The following is a 20,483-nucleotide window of genomic DNA, read 5'->3' as shown; positions in this document are numbered from 1 at the left end:
CCCAATGGGCTCGGTTGAGTTAAGTATTTGAGGCCTGGGAGAAAGCTTTTGGTCCATGAGCTTTTATTAAAATAGAATTGTGGGGTGAGGAGAAAAACAACAATAACTGATTGATTATACGCATACGCAATCCCCGAGGCTCATCTTTACCACGGAGAAACACACACACACACACTCACATATCTCGTCACACACATTCTCATCTTTTATTCCGTCTGACTGAACGCCATAAATCTAAGTGCTGCTAGATGGCTAACGCTGCACATTTTCAACCTAAGAGAGGAAGCGAGTTAGCCTTGAACGGGCTGAATAAGGACCAGCACCCTACTATAAATACACCCCTGACTCTTGAATCAGGCTGGCGCACTGACTGGGTGACACAGTGAGGGCCACACATCAACCCCACACAGTCCCCCTGCTTGATTGACATAAAGCTGCGTGAAAATTAAAATAAATGACATTTCGGTGCATTATCTGTAGTATTATTTCCCCCTCATGGTGTGATGTACTGCAGTGGCCTTTCGTGTGATGCCATGTGACTGAGTTATGCTAGTCTGAGCACCCATCTCCCCTGCCTCTGTCCCTCATAAATCCGATGAATTACTAAGGATGCCCCCCCACCCCCCTCTCCTCCATTAACCCCCCCCCCCATCTCATCTCTCCACTCCCTCCTCCCTCCCTGAACGAGTGATCAATTAAGGCCCCGTCCAGCTCTCACTACAGTCAGCACTTTCTCTCCTCCTCTTATCTCCTCTCTCTGTCATTTTTCTTTTCATTTTGGGTGTAGGGCCATCCACTGTCAACAGCGAAGACAGGGAGCAGACCAAAGGTGGTAGAAAAAAGGGGAGAATCCTTTATTTTCAGGATGGGTAATGAACAGATGTCAGGGTTTAGGTGTCAGTATACGCTGGAGGGGAAAATATCTTTCTACAAACCTTCCAGCAGGAAGCTGCTTTCCGCCTGCTGGGACACTCGACTTCAGAGAGGAAGAGAGAGGAGACGGAAGACGTGGAGCGCTATAGAGATAAAGTATTTGTAAAACTGTCTCTGCGCACGCTATGTGGATAGTAAATGTGTCAAGTCCCCAGAGAGGGTGTAAGTCAGGAATTTATTAAACCTATTTTGTCCTGTTGGATCTTTGCGCTTAATAAGCAGACTCACAGGATGAGGCTGCCGCTGTTCTACGCTTTTATCACTGCCGTCAAATCCCCGCAAAATACCGAACTGAGCCGCTCATTTATACTATAACTAACAAGTATCATCTGGGGACGTGTCTGGGATTCCTTATAAGTGGCCAGTAAACCAACCACATTATTTTTCAAAAACTATGAAAAACACATTGTAGAGTTGACCGCTTGTCCACGCTTTCATCTTTCAGTCAAGCCAAGTGTTTCATGCACCGCTCTGCTCTTTTAAGCATTAGCTAGAGAACCACATCAAATTCCTATTAATCCATAGCTGAAAATAGTCCAGGGCCAATTCCATGCCAGAAAACGTTTGAGCCTTGCTTTTTTAGAAAATGACTTAACATGAAACTATGCCCTTGCGGATTTAGAAGCAAATCATGAGGCTGCACGTCACAATGTAACATAACTTATGTTCCTCATGAGATTTATTGACAATATAAATGATACAAAGTAACTCTTGAGGGGTTGTTGGGTTTGTGACTAATTATTCCAGCTATGGCAAGGCGAGCTTTTGTCTTTGCTTAAAATGAATAGTGAGCTCAGCCTAGTTTGTAATTTGTGGGTATCAATGCAAGAAAATACATTTGATCCAGTTTCTAATGCTAATACATTTGTTTTTACTAGTTTTGGTTTGTGGACTACGAAGCCGGGACCTAATATGTAAGTTAATCAATGAACTATTGTTTTTACAGAAAGATCCTCTAAAATGTATCCCATATTTCTACATTTACTTTCAGTGGCTGGGCACACCAGCTTCTTCCACATAGACACTTATATTCAAGTCAATGTTACTGATCTTGAAATCAGGAAAGCATTGAGAGACCCAGCCATTACTGTCGCTTAATGTTACAGAATAGAGCTGTTAAAGGTGCACTTTTACCTCAACTCCTGACTCATAATTTCCTTCTAATCTTGGGACTTGTCCAAAATCCCCCCATTATTTGGTCTTTCATCTTTTATTGCCTTTGTAATACTGGAATTGGTTTAGCAGAATTTGTACATGTCACAGACCTTTCTCTCTGGATTAGGGAAGGCATAACCTTAAACAAAGATTGGAAGTCTGATGCAATTAAAATTGCCTACTGTGAATGGTGTAATAGACCGCCATCCTTAAACTGAACTGCTAGCTATGCATTCAGCACACATTCAAACTGCTAGCAGACACCTCAAACCCAACCTTGTCAAAGACATATTCTGTGAAACCTTTAAATCAACTGCACTCAATTTAATGAAAGATTTTGCTCCATAATCATCTCATATTTAATTTGATGCTACAACCTCTTGACTGGATCAGACAGAATTTTGATTTTGACATTGCTTTCCTCAGAAAATAGAGGATTGGGTCTTATCTATGTATCCCTCTCATGTTTAAAGACCTGACTTCCCATGTCAGATATTGAACCTTTAATATGAGATCTGTAGGTCCATAACGACCTGCCAGATACAGTTAGGTGGTCCAAGCCTCCACTGTGGGGCAGTTACTGGTCCCTGCGCTGTTGATGACCGCTTAATTCAGTTTCCCGGTCGGGATCAGCGAGGCACACTTTGCCCGCTGCGAAGAAGCTTTTGATCTCTGCTGATTGTTGCAGATTGGATAATCGTCTGAAAGAGATAAGGCTTTGGAAATGTAAAGTGGTTTGCGTTGAGGAGGAGGGGGGACTTCATCTTTTAAAAGCTTATTAGTCTTAAAGATTACCCAAGGTCTTTCAATTTGACGGTCATCAGATGAATGTGATTTAATAATAGATGAGATCCTCTTCTCTTCTTCTCTGCTTCCCGGTCATCAGTCCAATTTTGTATTTCCGAGCATCCAGCGGGTTACTCCTCCCAACCGAGATGGGAAGTCTGGTTCATTCAACATCGCGCTTTGTTGTTGATAAAATTCATTTCATCCTCTCCCCGCGCTCCTCCTCCTGTTAATGAAGGAGTCCGCTCTTAAACGATGGAATCCGATACCAACATGTGGGAGCGACGAAATGGCTTCCCTCCTCACGAGAAAGAGTGTTTTTCTGTCTGTATCTCTCCCCTGCTTTAGAAGCTTTGTTACTTGAACTTCTTCTCTTCCTTTCCTCTCATTGAATATTTCTTTCCTCATTTTTGTGGGTAAAGTCTTTGAATCTACCACAAGAAACAATTTCACCATGTCAAGAAACTGACAAAGCACCCTGCTAGGCATAACCTCATTTAAGTTCACGCTGTATCCCACTTAGTCATCTGTTTTTCTTCTTTTAAATCGGTTAGAAAACAGAATGTATTGCAAAGAAAACCTTTTTTTTTTACTATTTCAAACTTCTTTGCAGTCACAAATCACAGAGCTTACAGTCAGCTGAAAATTGGGTTTCCTTGGATCCGGGCCCACACAATCCTTCATCCTATATTTAATTCCCTTCATCCTTTTCTTCACGCTTCTCCTCCTCTTTTAACTTTTTGCCTTTTAAATAAAGTCTTTTGAAATGGCGTCGGCAAAGTTTGGAGCTGACATGAGGATAGAGATGGTGCATATGATGTTGAAAACGCTGAACGCCACCAGGCACAGGCGGTCGATTACAGCCGCGGCAAATTTCCACTGGTCAGCCACGCTCTCCGTCTCGTCCTGCTCCCGGAAACGGTCCGCCATGTAACGTACCTCCTCCAAGATGGCCTGCAGCTGGGCATCTCCCAGCCCTGCAGTCGAGCACCCGCCGACCCCTCCGGGCCCACCTCCGAACCCCCCACCACTGGAGACGGTGCTGGGGCAGCCTAGAGTGTCCATGTTGGGGATGGGGGGTAGTGGGGAACTGCAGAACTGAGATGGGAGGTGAGGAGGCGGGCTACCCGACACCCGCTGAGCCCCCACGGAGATGTTGTTTCTCTGCAGAGTCTCGGACAGTATTGAAGGGTCCTCCATGCTCTGGTAACCCATGTAGAGCAGGTTCCCGTTGTTATTAGCACTCGACTGGGCGTGGAGGTGAGGATGCACCGCGTGGAGTGGAGCCAGGTTCTGTGGGTGCAGTGGATGGAGGGTGGGGTCCGGTGGATTCGGGATGCTCCCGCTGTGGGAGCCCGAGGAGCATCGCCGCAAGTGGGGGGCACACGGGGGCCTCTCGGGGTCCTCGCTCTCTCCTGGACGCTTCATACGCAGGAACCATGCTACCCACTGCAGCAAGACCAGCTGCACCTGTGGAGGGGAAGACGTAGAAACTGAGATTTGTAAAGATGAGAGAGAGAGAGAGCACAAGAGAAGCAAAGGAAATAATGAGAGAGCTGTAAAGCATTGAGAGCCTCAATTATAACCACCTAAACATTCTGACCTTCACATAACACCAGGTAAGCTGGCTGAATAGCCTTGTCGGGGATTGATGCTGGCAGTATTTCCAACCTTGTATCTCGTCTTTAATCGCAGCTGCGCTTGCATAAGTAGAAGTAGGAGCTCCTCGCTAGGGACGCCCATTTAAAGAGCCAGAGGCAGGGGGGATTTTTAGCTTTAACCGTATCTGCGAAGGAGACGATACTAACAAAAACAGCATTACATTTAAAGCGTGGAATTATTGAGATTGACTGTCGGGTTGCAGTGTTGTGAAAATTCAATATGGTCTCAGTTAACTGCAGGATTAAAATAGAGAAGATGAGCTGCTCGCAACTTATGTTGAATAAAGCATGTTCGGTTCTTCTCTTGTTTTCTCGACATGTCCTCTGAAAGAGCACATTCATCCAACTGCATCCAGATGGTCGTTTGGTATATAATGAGGAGCTAATGTCCAGACTTCTGGATTAGTTTCCACAAGTGTGTTGACTGGCTAGGTTACATTAGCAGGCTGTAATTATGACCTGCGATGGTTCAGTGCTGTCACCTGGACCATGTCAATTAGCTTGCTAATTGCCTGTTGGACTGTCGTAACAGGCCATTCATCAACTGAATGTTCTTCAATGTGTCAATGAATGAAAAGTGTACACCTGTCAATCTTTGAAATGTAAAATGTCTTGACATGACTCAAATTACAGAATTATTTTATTTACTTACAATAGGATCATTTTTATATGACATGCCATATTTTAGACATTTTTCCCACATTTTTTTTACATTCCAACTATTTTTCTTTAGCATTCAACAGAATGCAAGAAACACTAAGAAGAGGGAATGAGTCAAATCAAAACCACCTACATAGCCAGAGCCCCTTGGAAGGCGAGGGTCATGCCGAATGAGTCACAGCCCGAGGAAGTCGTAGGATGGAAACTGGCAGAGTGCAGGTAGCACTGACACACGCATGAAATGAAAATGGCGTAATGGAGTATCATCCAATCGAAATGATGATGTGAAATCAAGATTAATAATAGCAATAAATCATATGTGGAATAGGGAGCGTCACAATGAACAGACAGCATGATGTGAGTAACTTTCAATGAAGTCGAGGTTATGATGAAGAGTTTGAGCTCACCCATTTTGGCATGTTTCCTCCATTTGGATCGTGGTGATGATACTGCAGTACCACCACTGTGGCAATGACGGACATCCCAACGATGATCATTATACTAGCAAAGTACTGACCTGGGTGGAGTAGATTACAGAGCCGTGTTGGGGTTCATATTAAAACACATTGCAGTGTCAACAGTCTGATTTGACACACACACACACACACTAACAAGAGTCCAAAGACAAAAGCTGTCAGGTTATCATAAAAACATGGAGTCTGTCTCCACATTGTGTTTGTAAAAGCAAGTTTAAGACTGCATCCGGGAAGTTCCTTATAATTAAAGGAATTATGCTGAAAGCAGCTCTCTGGTGATTATAACTAAATGTATTGTCTTTAAGTTTTTAATAACCAGGATTTGTGTCTTTAGGCAAAGATGGCCTTGCATCTGTCTCTGGCTGCAATCTCAGCTCGCAAAATGTAACATCCAGTCGTGTGCAATCAATTCAGCCAATTAAAGTTTAAAGCCAACAGATGTGCACAATTATTAGTTTTTTTGCTTTGCCGCTTTCTAGTAACAAAGCTGCAATCGCATAGCCATTGCAAGCAGATGTTGGTCAACTCAGACATAAACGCCTGGATGGACTGGATGCATTGCAATGAAATGTTGACCATGATCATTCATGGTCTCCAGAAGATGAAGTTTCCCTGATCCCCTGAGTCTTTGCACAGGTCGACATTTGTGGTTTTGAGTAAGATGTGTCATCAAAACAATTACTGCCATGAAACTTTGTACAAGCAAGCAATCCTCCCCCGAGAGAACATTTTAATAACGTGGTCAGTTTCAATCTATACATTTTGGTTTATTACTGATACCTGCAAAACATCATTAGCCCCAGTTAGTCTCTGCTGTCATTTTTGTTCAGTGCTAATGAGTGGATGCCGTGATGCTAAAACACACCAACCAAGTTCGCCCAGAAGCTGGTTCCTTCTGTGCACCTCTTGGAATTACTACGGGGAGATTTGGTTAGTGTTGTGGCTTTATGCTCTATATATATATACTGTTATAGTTGTCTGGTTCTCGTGTAGGTTATCTAAATCACTGTTAGATACAAACTCACGGAGACGAGGATGGGGCATGGTCAACGTACTTTTACTGGCGGTAAATTCCAACACAACCGTCAGACCCAAACCAACGATCACCGAACTCGTAGTGACAGTCAAACACAATCGAGCACCGAGTGTTCGATCCAACATACCACATCCCTCTTTTCCGACTGAGAGGTGGTATACGTATCAGTTACCTGAACAGTTAACTCTCTGCTCGTCATTAACGCTATGGCATGGACATTAAACAAGTCTTTTCTACTTGCATACTTCAAAAGGTTAATAACATATTTCCAATTCGTTAAACATTACAAACCACTTTCCTGCTGAGGATTCTGGAGAAACATTCAAACATTTAGAACATTAAACACTACTGAAACATTTCAGCCTGAACGTTCCTCATTCTCTTTTTTTTTTTTTTTTTTTTTTTTTTAACACATTAGAATGAGAAATCAGTCATTGAATCTGGCAGGGCGTCTGACCGCTCTGCCACTCCTTGTGTAGCATGTGGGTGGACTACTCGTAGTCACAGGAGGAGGGTTGTGTGGTGGCAGGTCATGTGGTGGTGAGTCCACTGACGCAGGCGCTTGAGAGGGTTGCACCTCTGAGTCCAGCTGTTCATCGCGATCAGTGTCTATGAACAGACTCGGGTGTATCTTCCTCAGATGTCGCCGGTTTCTCCTTTGCGTTCTACCTGCCGGCGTCAGCACAGTGTAGGAGCGTGGTTCATCTCGTTGTCGGACGACAACAGCAGGCTCCCAGCCACGCCGTGTGTGCATGTGTACGGTGTCTCCTGAGGTCAACACTGGCAGGGGCTTTGCACGCTGATCGTAGTGTTCCTTTTGGCGGAACTGTAGGTTCTGTATTTTGCTGTGAAGATGCATTGGGACTGACTGTGTCAGCACAGCACTGGAACATGGAAGTGTGCTCCGTAGAACTCTTCCCATCAACATCTGTGCAGGTGACTCTTTCAGTCCTGTCACCGGTGTGTTTCTCAGTGACAGCAACACTAGATGTGGGTCGGTGCCGGTCTGCCTTGCCTTCTTCAGCGCATGTTTCACAGTCTTTATGGCTCTCTCAGCCATTCCATTTGAAGAGGGAAAACCTGGGCTGGAGTGTGTGAGTTTAAATTCCCATGAAGCTGCAAATGACTTCATCTCATAACTCGCAAATGGGACATGATCACTCACTATCTCCCTAGGAATCCCGTGCCTGGCAAAAACAGACTTCATCTTCTGGATCACTGTGTAAGCTGTCTTATCAGGCAGGTTAAGCACTTCAGGATATTTGGTCAGGTAATCAACCAACAACAGATATGACTGACCATGTAGCTCGAAGATGTCGGCTCCGACCTTCATCCATGGCAGCTCTGGAATCTGATGTGGTATGAGCGGCTCAGCCTGATGTTTGGGCTGTAGCTGCTGGCACTGCATGCACTTCTCCACCATTGCCTCGATGTCTCGTGCCATGCCAGGCCAGTAGAGGGATTTTCTTGCTTTGGCTTTTGTGCGCTGCACTCCTTGGTGAGCAAGATGCAGCTTCTCCAGAATTATACTCCTGAAGCTCTGGGGTATGATGATTTTGTCTCTGACCATGACAATGTCATTCTCAATGCTTATATCGTCCTTGACAGACCAGTAGCCGTGTAGTTTCCTGTCCACACTTTTCTTTTTCGTGGGCCAGCCTTTCCTGTGTTTCTCACACACCGCTTGTAACACGCTATCTGCTGCCGTTGCCTTTTTCAGTCGGTTGAGTGTTTCCTCGCTCAAGGAATCAGTGGCTTCCAAGGCATACACAACTCTCTCATCACAGGGGTTCTCGTTAAGGTTTTCACCTTCGCTGCATGCAGTTGCACGTGAGAGTGTGTCGGCAATGTGCATGTGCTTTCCTGGTGTGTATGTTACGTGCAGATCATACCTCTGCAGTTGTAGAAGCATTCCTTGCAGCCGCGCAGGTGCTTTGCTCAGTGGCTTGCGCACAATAACCTCCAGGGGCTTGTGATCCGACTGCACAGTTACTGGCCTTCCGTAGACATACTGGTGGAATCTCTTAGCGGCAAACACTATGGCCAGCAACTCTTTCTCTATCTGCGCGTACCTCTTTTCTGTGTCGGTGAGCGCTCGTGAGGCATAGCACACTGGGTGGCCATCCTGCAGCAGACAAGCTCCCAGTCCGTCTTTTGAGGAATCAGCTTGTAGAGTCAGCGGCTGCTTGTGGTCGTAGTACCTCAGCACTGGGGCTTGTGTGAGGATGGACTTCAGTGTCTGCAGCGCTGAGCTGTGGTGTGGGCACCACTGCCAAACTACATCCTTCTTAAGCAGCTGTCTGAGGGGTGCTGTAAGTGAGGCTTCATTCGGGATATACTGTGCCAGGAATTTTGTCATTCCCAGCAGCCGTTGGAGACTTTGTTTGTCTTCTGGGGTTGGCATATCAACAATTGCTTTGATCTTTGTGTCGTCGGCCTTCTGCCCTGCTGCCGTGATAATGTGTCCCATATACTTTACTGTGTCAATTTTGAACTGGATCTTGTCTTTGTTAAATTTCACATGTGCGGTCTTTGCTCTCTCCAACACTTTGTGCAGAATGTCATCATGTTCCTGCTCTGATGACGCTGCGATGATCATGTCGTCTGCTATGATGAACACACCTGGAATGTCGCCGAAGGTCTCGCAATTCTTCTGTTGAAACACTTCACTGGCAGACCTGATCCCGAATGGGAGTCTGAGGAAGCGGAACCGGCCCCACGGCGTATTGAAGGTGCATAGCTTAGACGATGGCTCATCTAGCTTGATCTGCCAGTATCCGTCCTTCTCATCCAGGATGGAGAAGATGGATTTTCCCGCTAATCTGCTGCGCACGTCTTCCGGTGTTGGAATGGAATAGTGTTGACGCTTAACTGCTTCATTCAGGTTGCAAGGATCCAAACACACCCTTAGCGCACCGTTCTTTTTCTTTGTGGCAACAAGACTGTTGACCCATTCTGTCGGTTCATTGACAGGGACTATTACTTTTCTGTTCTGTAAGTCTTTGAGTGTCTCTCTCAGTGAATCCATGATGGAGAGGGGAACATTTCGGCATGCATGAATCACGGGCGTGACGCTGGGGTCAATGTGTATGTGATGAACACCGGGGAACTCGCCCAATCCTGTGAAGACCTCTGCATACTTCTGTAGCATCTCCACTTTGGTAGCTGGAGCTTTTCCCGGTTGTGGGGATCTTGCTGTGAGTGCCTCAACTCTTCTCACCAGCTGCAGCTCCTCACATGCATCTCCACCCAGAATCGGCTTGTCAGCACGGCTTGACACATGAAAGTCCAGCATAGCTCTATGTTTGGTCGTCCTGCATTCTAGAGATGCAACACCATCTGCGGGTAGGCGGTCTCCACCAAATGCAATCAGCACAGTCTCTGTGGGCCGTAGCCTAATGGGACCCGGTAGCTTCTGGAACATGTGCATGGGAAGCACATTTGCATCGGCGCCTGTGTCCAGCTTGAAGTTGATTGCTACGCCTCTGACTGTGGCTGTTTCATGCCATGCAGTGCTTTTAGCTTGGTGAGCTGTTTTCTTTTCGTACTTTCCAACCGCGCCTATGTATACGGAGTCAACTTCACTCTCCAAAGTATTTACTGTCTTTGTCTTGTAGCTGCTGCTTTTCTCGGTGCTAGCTCTACATACCTTAGAGAAATGGTTGTTCTTACCGCATTTATGGCACACTGCACCATAAGCTGGGCACTGACGGGGCTCGTGCTTGTTTCCACATTTATGGCAGATAGTTGTTACTTGCCTCTTGCTGCTGGTTTTGTTCTTGTTCCAGCTGCCCGTGTACGTTTGCCCTGATGCTTTCCTTAAAGCATCTACTGAGGTGTCCTGGACAACCAGTGATGTCTGCATCGCTTGTATTTGTGACTTTGCGAGCTCTGCAGTTCTGCACGTGTCCATGGCTCCGCGCAAAGTGAGCGCATTATCACGCAACAGTCTCTCCTTCAGACGAATATCGTTTATGCTAAACACTAATTTATCCCTAATCATGTCATCTTCATTTCTGCCAAACTCACAGTCTTTGCTCTTCAGGCGTAGCTCTGTGATGAATCTGTCCACCGATATTCCTGCTGACATCGTGTGTGACCAGAATTGATGGCGTTCGAAAACCACGTTCTTTCGGGGGCTGCAGTAGTCCGTGAAGGCTCGGAGAACATCCTCCAATGTTTTTTCATCTCCTTCTGGGACGATGGTGAGCGTGTTATACACTTCTAGCGCCTCCTCGCCAACCGTATGGAGTAGAATGGCTATTTTAACCGTCTCCTCCTTATCCAACGCACCTGAAGCGGTCATGTATAGCTGGAAACGTTGTTCCCATCTTCTCCAATTTTCAGCCATATTCCCGGTAAGTATCAACGGTGGTGGTGGCCTGAACTGCTCCATGTTCGCTCGTGCTAGCACTTCTCTCTTTTAGCTAATCGTAAAAAAAAAACGTCCTCGAATTATTCCGTGACTCCCACTTCTGACACCATGTTGTGGCTTTATGCTCTATATATATATACTGTTATAGTTGTCTGGTTCTCGTGTAGGTTATCTAAATCACTGTTAGATACAAACTCACGGAGACGAGGATGGGGCATGGTCAACGTACTTTTACTGGCGGTAAATTCCAACACAACCGTCAGACCCAAACCAACGATCACCGAACTCGTAGTGACAGTCAAACACAATCGAGCACCGAGTGTTCGATCCAACATACCACAGTTAGTCTTCAAGACCCACTGATGGTGACCGTCGGATGGACACTCCTCTCTAACGAGGAAAACGTCTGGACATATATTGAAAATCATCCAATGTTATTGTAGCAGTGTGTTGTGAAGGACCCAAAGGACCATGCGAACCACGCCTGAATACACACACCCAAACACTGCCGGTCACCTACCTATGAGGGGCACCGAGTCCGACGTGGCTGGCATGATCTCTGCCACCAGCAACATGAACACCGTGAGGGACAGCAGCACCGTGATGCCTGTAGGCACAGAGACAGAGAGACAGAGTGAAACGAGAACTTCATGTGGAACTAGGTTTAATGGGTATTGTGGTTCAGGGCTCCTCCCATGAGTAGCGGCGCCTGCTTGTGAGAGCATGTGTTTGGCATTTTGATAAACGTTCGATTTATGGAAATGACCAGCTAACGCTCATACAGTGAATTAATAAAAACGCTCCTCCGCACAACATAAACATGTTGGTAAATGAGAACACAGACACGCTGCTGCACTTAAACTCATCTGCATCTTCATTTATCCACCTCCACACTATCAGTCTGACTTATTCAACGGAATTTAAGGAGTGCTTTGTTGGCATAACTGTCCCCATATAGAAGCAATGAAATAAACTGCTTGGCTGAGAGAGAAAATATGAGCGTTCTTTAAGGATATTGAGACAATTAAAAAAGGCTTCTTTTATATCACGCTCTTTCTCAGAAATGACACGTTCTTTTTAAAAGTATGCCTCTCTCACCCTGAAGGCCCGGCAATTTTGTTCCCAGTGTCCCCCATCAAGCGGAGTGACAGAGTATTTTCCTGGAAAGCCGTGTATAAGCTCTCTTCCTGAATCAATTCACTGGCCTTAATTACATCAATAGGTTAATTGACTGTGTATGTGACGCATTAGTTTCAGCACAGACATGCTGCGTAATGGCTCCTCCATTAAGGTTAAGAATATGCTGTGATGTCATTCGTCACTCAGACGATGGTAATTACCAAAAAGCCAAAGCATTGTTATTATTGTGGTGTCTATGGTGATTGATCAGACCGGTACAAAGAACATGTAATAATCTAATGTCAGAAATTGGACTGCAATTAACTTTTAGCATTATTCATCTAGTCACTACTTTCTTGAGTAACTAATGAATTGATTTTTTGTATAGAATGTTAGAAAATAGTGAGAAATTCTTTTCACATAATCATCAAATAGTTGCCCATTTTATCGTCCATGCGGTCAACTGACCTTTGAGTGCCTGGTCACATAATCTGAAGTCCGCTTCTTCTCGCGCCGAATAAGTTGAACATCAAACCGCTGGGGCGGATATTCAGACGTACTGTTGTTTGATAGCGCCGCTGCTTCTTCTCTCTCTTCCGGCCTATTATTGTGTCGTTTCGTTGTCTCCCACCTTCCATCAGCCCTCCCTCTCACTTTTGTGTGCTGTCCCGTCTCATCCTTTCTCATATTCTTCTCCCGTCTACGTTTTCTTTTCTCTACCTTCCCACACCCATCTGTGCCTGTTCCTCCTCCTTCTCCTCGCATTCATCATCTTTCTATTTCATCTTGTAATCCCTCTTCTCCCTCAGCTCCACCCTCCCTCCCTGTGCCTCTTTCATCCCGCCTCGAGCCTTCAGCACCCCAGCTCTATTTCCTTTCCCCTTTATACTTCAGGGTTACACACCCCGGAGCACGAGAGCTCCCACCATGGACCCTTTCCTGGGTGGGTTGGTGATGGAAGGATGGAGTGGGGTCACCTTTTAGCCCGAGATGCAACTCTTTTCCTGCACACCGTGTTTTATTCACCACATACCAGACTTCTAGTTGTGTTTTATTTGCATTTCATGTGACTCATACACTGGATCCCAATAGATTTGAAGCTTACGAAGCAACATCGCCTTTTGGTAGATACTGGGCTTAATATGAGGAGACCGGCGACGATCTCTGACACCACCATGATGAAGTCCAAATAGACAGCCGTGTTCATTTTCTGCCTTTAGCCCATCTAATGCCTCCATCATTGCTCTTTATGATCTACTCACCCAATGAGATCTTCTCCCCAGAGTCAGCCGGCAGCACGAAGATGAGCAGGGTCATCGAGGATAGCAACACACAGGGGATGAGCAGGTTCAGGGCGTAGTAGAGCGTCCGCCGCCGTATCGTCACAATAAACTTCACATCCTGGTAAGGCTCCTTACAACAGTCATAGTACGCCTCGTTTCTGCTGCCAGGAACTCCTGAGAGTGACAGAGAGAAATTCACTCTTTTGCTCTCTTGCCGGATGTCTTAGAAGACGATGTGACACAAATGTGTCACCGCTCTCACCGATCAAGTCCCACTCTCCATTGGGCATGTAGCCTGAGATGTCAGCATCCTGCATCTGGAGGTCCAGCAACCAGCCGTCATAGGTCCAAGAGCCAAACTTCAGCTCGCATTTCTGGATGTCGAAAGGGAACCAGCGAACGTCCACGTTGCAAGTGCTCATGAAGATTCCTGAGAGAGGAGAAGTGAGAAGAGCGGGAGGCGCAGGGTTAAAGCGCCGCAATCAATTGACTGAATGTTAACTATGACCTAGAGGTGAAAAATGACCCGTCGGACCTCCTGTGATTAGGGGAAAACCCGTCCTGAATATCAATTAGCTTGTCAGAAAGAATTATTTATTCATGTAACTTCCATCCGGCTCTAATGAGTGAGTTCTGAACTTAACCCCCTCACATTTTAATGGAGTGGAATGTGCTGCATCACAACCGAGAGCACGCATTGCCTCAGGATTTTTATTAACATCGTTTACTCACTCGATTTTGAAATTGAGTTTGGAGGTTAAGGAGGTGAAAGCCATGACAAGATTACAAACAACGTACCATCAAATAAATGTCTTTAAAACAGAACAACTTGGCAGCGGGGTTGTCACCCACAGGTTCCGGAAACGCTGCGCAATAAATGTTTCTGCTCGTTGGGCTGTCAGCTAGGCCTCCTCCATGGAAGGAAACATCACCAGTGACACTGCAGAAATAGATTGCGCAACCTGCCCTAAACATGATACTGCTTTTTAAAATTATTATTAAGTAAATGGCCTTTTTTGTACGTGTCCGCTGGTGTCCCACCCCAAACGGGGAATCACAAGGATCTTCGCAGTGGTCGCTGGCAGAATCCAGCCCTTAAAGTAATTACCAAAATAAATGAATCAAGCTTTGCTGAGACGTTCGGAGGCACGCAGAACCGCCAGAGACATTCATTAGGAGGCTGCCGAATATTTAAGTCTTCAGAGCGGAGGTTAGCAGGTTGAAAGGGGCTCTGCAGGCAGAAACTGATCAAAAGAATGACACCAGTGTGAGTGGTATAACTGTCCTTTTGTATACCCGTCGCTGTGCCACATCCAGTTACTGACAGACACTTCCTGTCTTTGCCACATTGAGACAGTTACTCTACAACTACTCATGTGATGAACTTCTGCCAGAGCTAGAACTTATATTTCTATCTACCTTGCCAGCCGTGCTCCTTCCTGCAGAGTGCGATTTTGTACCCTGCCTTTCATCCCAGATATCCAGTAACCTTCAAGCAACGCTGACATAAAAAGACACCTGGATTTTTCTGCAGCTTAATAATCTCTCTCTCTCTCTCTCTCTCTCTCACACACACACACACACAGAGCACGGCTCCCAAAGTAAAACTACATCACAAGGTTGACTATTTGCAAATGTCACCCAATCAGGCTAGGAGGCAAAACCTGTTACCCCTTATCTCCTGTTATTCCCTCAAAGCCACAACATGACACCTTTGCCGCTGCAGCTCGGTTGTCTGCGAATGATGGTGTGCAGGAGACAGTTGAGACCCTCCATCCTTAAATTATTTATCGTTTGTCAAGCTCCATCTCCATGCCTGCTTCCCACAGACATGTAGGCTATTTACTGATCACAACAACCCCAAAATACCTCATGAATTACAACTAGCAGTGTGCGAGGGAATAAAAAAAAAACTAAAAACGGGTTTGTTGCTCACTCTCTATCCCTTTTATATCCCGCCAAGACAATTTCCTTGTATGTCCTACATATTATGGCAATAAACGTTTCCTGATTCCTGATTCCTTTTCTCCTCATTTTTTTCCGCCAATCTTTTCTTTTGCTCATCATTTTTTCTTGCAAAATCTCTTTTCCTTGTTCTACCAAAGCAGGGCACCGTCTCATTATTTCTTCCCTTGTTGGCTCTGATCCAAATCGCAGCATTAGCGACCTGTATTCACATTCAACGGTAGCTTATTAATAAACAGGGAATTGATAGGGTGGCTCTCTGAGCAGGCAGTCATCGACCTCTAACCTCAGAAGGCCATTTCCCCTCAAACCGGCTCCTTATATGCAATCCAGCCAGCAACAAAGTAAACGTCCGTGGAAACCCAAAGGAGCCTCTTTGTCACTATTATAACTATGTTTTTTCCCACTTGCACAAGTCTTGCGTTTGGTTTACAGGAAACGGAGGGAGCATGTGCTAACTATTCATAGCTCACACCGCTGAGAATCTACCAGCAGTGAGAAACAAGCGATGCTGTTTTATTCTGATAAAATATTAATGTCAAATGTACAGACAGGGAAGACATGCAGATATTGCAGAATTAGAAGCTTCTGCATCACGAGGAGATGAGGAAGTGGTTCGAGAGGAAGACCGGACTGAGGAACAGTAACAGCTTGAATTCATGAGATAAAAAAGAGCCCCCTGACCTGGAGGCAGATACTCGGCGTAGCCGCTGGAGTTCACCAGAACATTGACCTTAAAGGTGGAGTCAAAGTCGTCATCTGCACTGAGGAAGGACAGGGAAGGAAGTGACACGTGTTGGAATATAACGTCCATGTGTGAGACACGGGTAGAGTTGTTAATCCGTGTTTTACCTGTTGTAGAGCAGGATGTCTGGGGTCCAGATCTGGTCTGTGGTGAAGCGGAGGTTCTTCACTCCGGGATGTTCGCTCTGGTTCCACTGGAGATAGTGGTCGAACCAACTCTTAAATGCACAGAGGCAGATACGGTCTGTATGCCATTGGACTGCAGCACAGGCATCCAACGTTATCTTCAATCCCCCCCAGTTTACATGTGAGACTCATCTCAATCAAATACACAAACATTACACTAAATATTAGTTTAGCATAGTACCTTGCAGTCAAACAAACACCTCTGCTTTCTTCAAAATGTCAAGATATGATATTATTCACATTTTGACCTTTATTTTGAAATCCCTCTCCTCTCAATCTCAATCATTATCTTAATTGACTAATCCAACAACAAATCCATTATCGCCTCTCTTCAAGGTTCTTACCATCCGTAGCCACATGTTAGTGGTGAGAACCTGGTTCTTCTCATCCTGCAAAACATTCAAAATATTTGAAACAATTGCTCAAGAACCAAAAAGTTTTTGCATCCCTATTTAAGATTAATGCAACCTCCTAATTCTCCTAATCTGGAAAACTTTGGAAAAACACTCCTGTAATCATCATTATTGTTGTGGTTTTTGCTAATATATGTTTCTGGCATAGATTGTCCAACTTGTCACTAACTTCTGCTGCAAACCGAATTCTTTGCCCCTTTGTGTCACTTTTGTGGCTGAAGACACCTACCACGTCCATGATCTGTATCAAGCTGATGGTGAAGACAACGGTGAGCGGTTGGGAGTCGTTGCCCACCGGTCGCTCCATCCGGTTGTAGTCCTTCAGGAGGTTCTTTAACAGGCTCCTCTGGTGGGGACCCTGCAACGACACTGAAGGCCCCAAAACACATGGCATCGTTCAGATCGCAGGAAAAGGCAAACGTTCAGGGTGCTAATGAAGGACAAACAAAGTCTGTTTCTGAGTAGTGAATAAAAAGATACCAATTTACAAGAAAAAAACAAATCGCTATCAAAAACATTACCGGGGAAACAAATGAGACTTTAAGGTGGGAGGTCAGGCGGAATGGACACTGAAAATAGAAAATAAAAGTAATGTTGCTGATCAAACCTAAAGATTTAGCCCTCAAGAACTGAACTTCCTTATCCAGCCCGATCTAGTCAGTCAACAAAAAGGTTGGAAACCTTATTTATTAATAATAATTGGCACTAATGGTTGTATAATTATATTTTAATGGGCTCAGACCAAATAGATATGAAATATTTAATATATATGTATATTTATGGACTAATTGAATACACTTGAGGAGAGTGAAAAGTCGTGTACCACAGATGAGCAGATCAATTCAGGAGGAATCAAGAGTGTTGTGTAGATTGTGTTTTCTATATTTTCTTTATATTACTAAACTGCAGGGATTTGTTATTAAATGATGCACAAAACATCCAAGATTTCTCTAGTCGGTGCAATAGTACAGACATTAGAAAATGGCTGCTGTTACCGAGATTCAAGCAGTGCTAACCCAGGTGCCGAACACACTGTGTGTGTGAGACATTGTTGAACAATGTGGAACATTTCTTTTGTTTGTGACTTTGAAGCCTTTTTGTGGGGAATGTCAGGGTTCAAGGTGCTTTACTGCTAAGAACATGACGGGTTTAAGTCCCAGTGGCAGAGGCAAAATGTTCATGCATGAAAGATGGTTTTCGTTCAAAGTCACGAAAATGCCCTTTCCTCAAATCTAGTGTCTTTAAAATTCAGTGGTTGTCAGTAGTGTCTGAAAGCGTTTTCTTTTCTTTGCTGGACTTTTGGGTACGAAATCTCCTCTTGAAAACAAACAAAAAGAAAGGCATTTCATAGCTGGTACTTGTGCCTGTGGGGAAAGGTCACCCGTCAGCTTTAATTTCCACTTCTCTCTCTCTGAGCCCCGTCATCTCGGCTGCAGTAACGCGTCCTCAACACAACAGCAGAGGCAAGACAGATCTATACGTCCAATACAACCGATCTGTAGCCTTTCGGTGAAAAATCTCCCGTGATGCCCAGATTTAAACGAAACGAGGCTTGTTGAATGAGGTAAGAAACCAATGAAATGTTACGACTGCTCAGGTTTTTTCACACGCCGTTTCTGTCAATCTGCCGGTTCTCCCCCCCAGTGGCATCCAGGTCAACTGAGCATTTACATCCAGCTAAACAGGGTTACATTTTCAATAAATCACGGAGCGGTACACAGGAAAGGCATCAGGTGAGCCTTCACTTTTCCTCCCTCTTTTCTTCTTCTACTTTGAATTCTTATTCCAACAAAACCAACACAAATTCCTGAAACCCCTTTATAATCACACTTTGAGACTAAAGTGCCGCGGCTGAAATTCTGATCCCTGAATACACGCTGAAGGAGAGAGGAGAGAGTCGTTCAGGCTCACCGTGAATCAAAGCAGAGAATCCAGAGAGGAGCAGAGCCACCGAGCGCCACATCTTGGTGGTGAGGAGCAGGAGAAGAGAGGAGGCAGTGGAGCAGAAGCGCCGAATGTTGAAGGAGGAAGAGGAGGAGGAGGAAGGGGGGGTGGACCGACTAAGGAGGCTGCTGGAGATCCCCCGGTCTGCATCCAGTCGGCATCAGAGGGAAGGAGTATGAGCGTGTGCTGGAAGAGAGGGGAGCTGAGAGAGGGAGGAGGAGGAGGAGGAGGAGGAGGAGGAGGAAGAGATGGTGGCTGTGGGCGCTCTGTCTGTCTCCTTATCCCTCTGGGGGTAAAAAAGAGAGCACAAGGGAGAAAGATGTCAGTGGACGGGGTTGAAGATGGAGCAGGAGGTGAAGAGGAGGGAGAGCTTTTAATTGGTCTGTCGCCGTGAGTTGACCTTCTTCAAGACAACAGAGACATGCGATACAAACAGCAAACAGCAAAGGAGAATTTATTAAAAGAGGGGGACAATGAGAAAGATCGAGAAAAAAAGGAGAATGTTGCACAAATGCTTTTTCCTCTCATTTTTTGTGCCTCGTTTAAAATCTCATGTATTTTATTCCCTTTAAATGTCTCCCTGTGTGTGTGCTATGGCTGGTCAACATGTGTAGTACAACATACGTCATGCATGTATGGCAGCTGGTTACACACATGGTAACACACCATAGTGGTCACGCTACACTACATCTGTGTGTTGTCTGTGGCTCAGTGGGGGGTTTGAGCTTTGAATCATAGGGGCCGTGGACTCCTGTTTAATTGCCAAAGTGCTGGCCTCTGCAGGAGGCCTCAGGAATGTGCATAGTTAAACTCTACTTCTCATTTGTCCTCACGAAATGCTGATGCAAGGGCAGAGGCAGCGAGAAACCGAAAGACTGGAAGAGTGAGGAGAGGAGAGGAGGAGGGGCGGGGGGGGGGGGCATGAGCGGAGGAAGAAAGAGTTGGACTGTATAATAGATTACCCTATTACTTCCACTGCCCTTCGGAATTACCCCTTTCCTAGGCAGCCTGTCGCACATCCGGAGCGGTCCTCAGCTACAGATTCACGCTCGGCTGCGCTCACAGGATGGAGAGTGGCCCTCGGAGGCGAAAAAGAAGGATGGCTAAGTCACAGGTTGGAGGGGAGGAAACTGCATCAAGCGTGGAATTTGGACATACATGGTGCATTAGCAATGTATCACCAGAGGAAGAGAACCCTGTTGCCGCTGCATCGCTGCTCAAAATGTGTGCAAAAAGGACTTGGAGTTCATCTTGTGAAAGAAAGAAAAAAAAAGAAGAAAAAAAAGCTCCTGGTGCTGTTATGCGCCAACAATGACACTCTGCCAAAAACAAAATTCATTAGGCTTCATAAAACTGCTGATTGAAGGCACCGAGGCGTGGGTGACATCTGGTGGTTTGTACTCCATCTGCATGCTGGCCGGAGCTCACTGGCACAGAGAGGGAGGTGATGGTGCAGATTAACGAGGGAGAAACCCTGCTCAATGAGACGAGAGCCCGATGAGATCCAATGCCATGAAGAGACCCGTTAGGATAGAACACAGGCAGATGATTGGAAACACTGAGAAAAAAAGAAAATCCCCACTAGTGATGATGAGAGCTGGGAGAAGAGAATGAGGCTCGTGAACATGGTGATAATACGACGCCACTCTCTGAACTCTTTGCTTTTTCTTTGTTTGGGCCGTTCCTCATTTGGGATTCTCATTGCGCAGCAGCGGCAAAGGCCATCACTCTAACCTGCAGCTACAGC

The 20,483-nt window shown here is 45.6% G+C and overlaps 1 protein-coding gene across 2 annotated transcripts; it reads right to left on the bottom strand.

Annotated features, from left to right (window-relative positions):
• Positions 1-677: 677 nt before the first annotated feature.
• On the bottom strand, positions 678-18,932 carry chrna11 (cholinergic receptor, nicotinic, alpha 11). Of its 2 annotated transcripts, XM_037473422.2 has the most exons (10): positions 18,704-18,932; positions 17,022-17,161; positions 16,724-16,768; positions 16,302-16,411; positions 16,134-16,213; positions 13,747-13,914; positions 13,464-13,658; positions 11,603-11,689; positions 5,603-5,712; positions 678-4,344 (listed from the first exon to the last, which is right to left on the bottom strand). In XM_037473422.2, exons 1-10 carry the CDS (start codon positions 18,753-18,755, stop codon positions 3,622-3,624), a joined length of 1,710 nt encoding a protein of 569 aa, XP_037329319.1. In that variant the 5' UTR covers positions 18,756-18,932; the 3' UTR covers positions 678-3,621. The 2 variants fall into 2 exon arrangements, with proteins under 2 accessions (XP_037329319.1, XP_037329320.1); XM_037473423.2 differs by lacking the exons at positions 16,724-16,768; positions 17,022-17,161; positions 18,704-18,932 and having other exon boundaries at positions 679-4,344; positions 16,134-16,208; positions 16,302-16,338.
• Between the last annotated feature and the right edge of the window lie 1,551 nt (positions 18,933-20,483).

The sequence above is a fragment of the Pungitius pungitius genome, chromosome 17 (assembly GCF_949316345.1).
Source record: "Pungitius pungitius chromosome 17, fPunPun2.1, whole genome shotgun sequence".
Lineage (NCBI taxonomy): Eukaryota > Metazoa > Chordata > Actinopteri > Perciformes > Gasterosteidae > Pungitius > Pungitius pungitius.
This window is presented reverse-complemented; position numbering and strand designations above follow the sequence as displayed.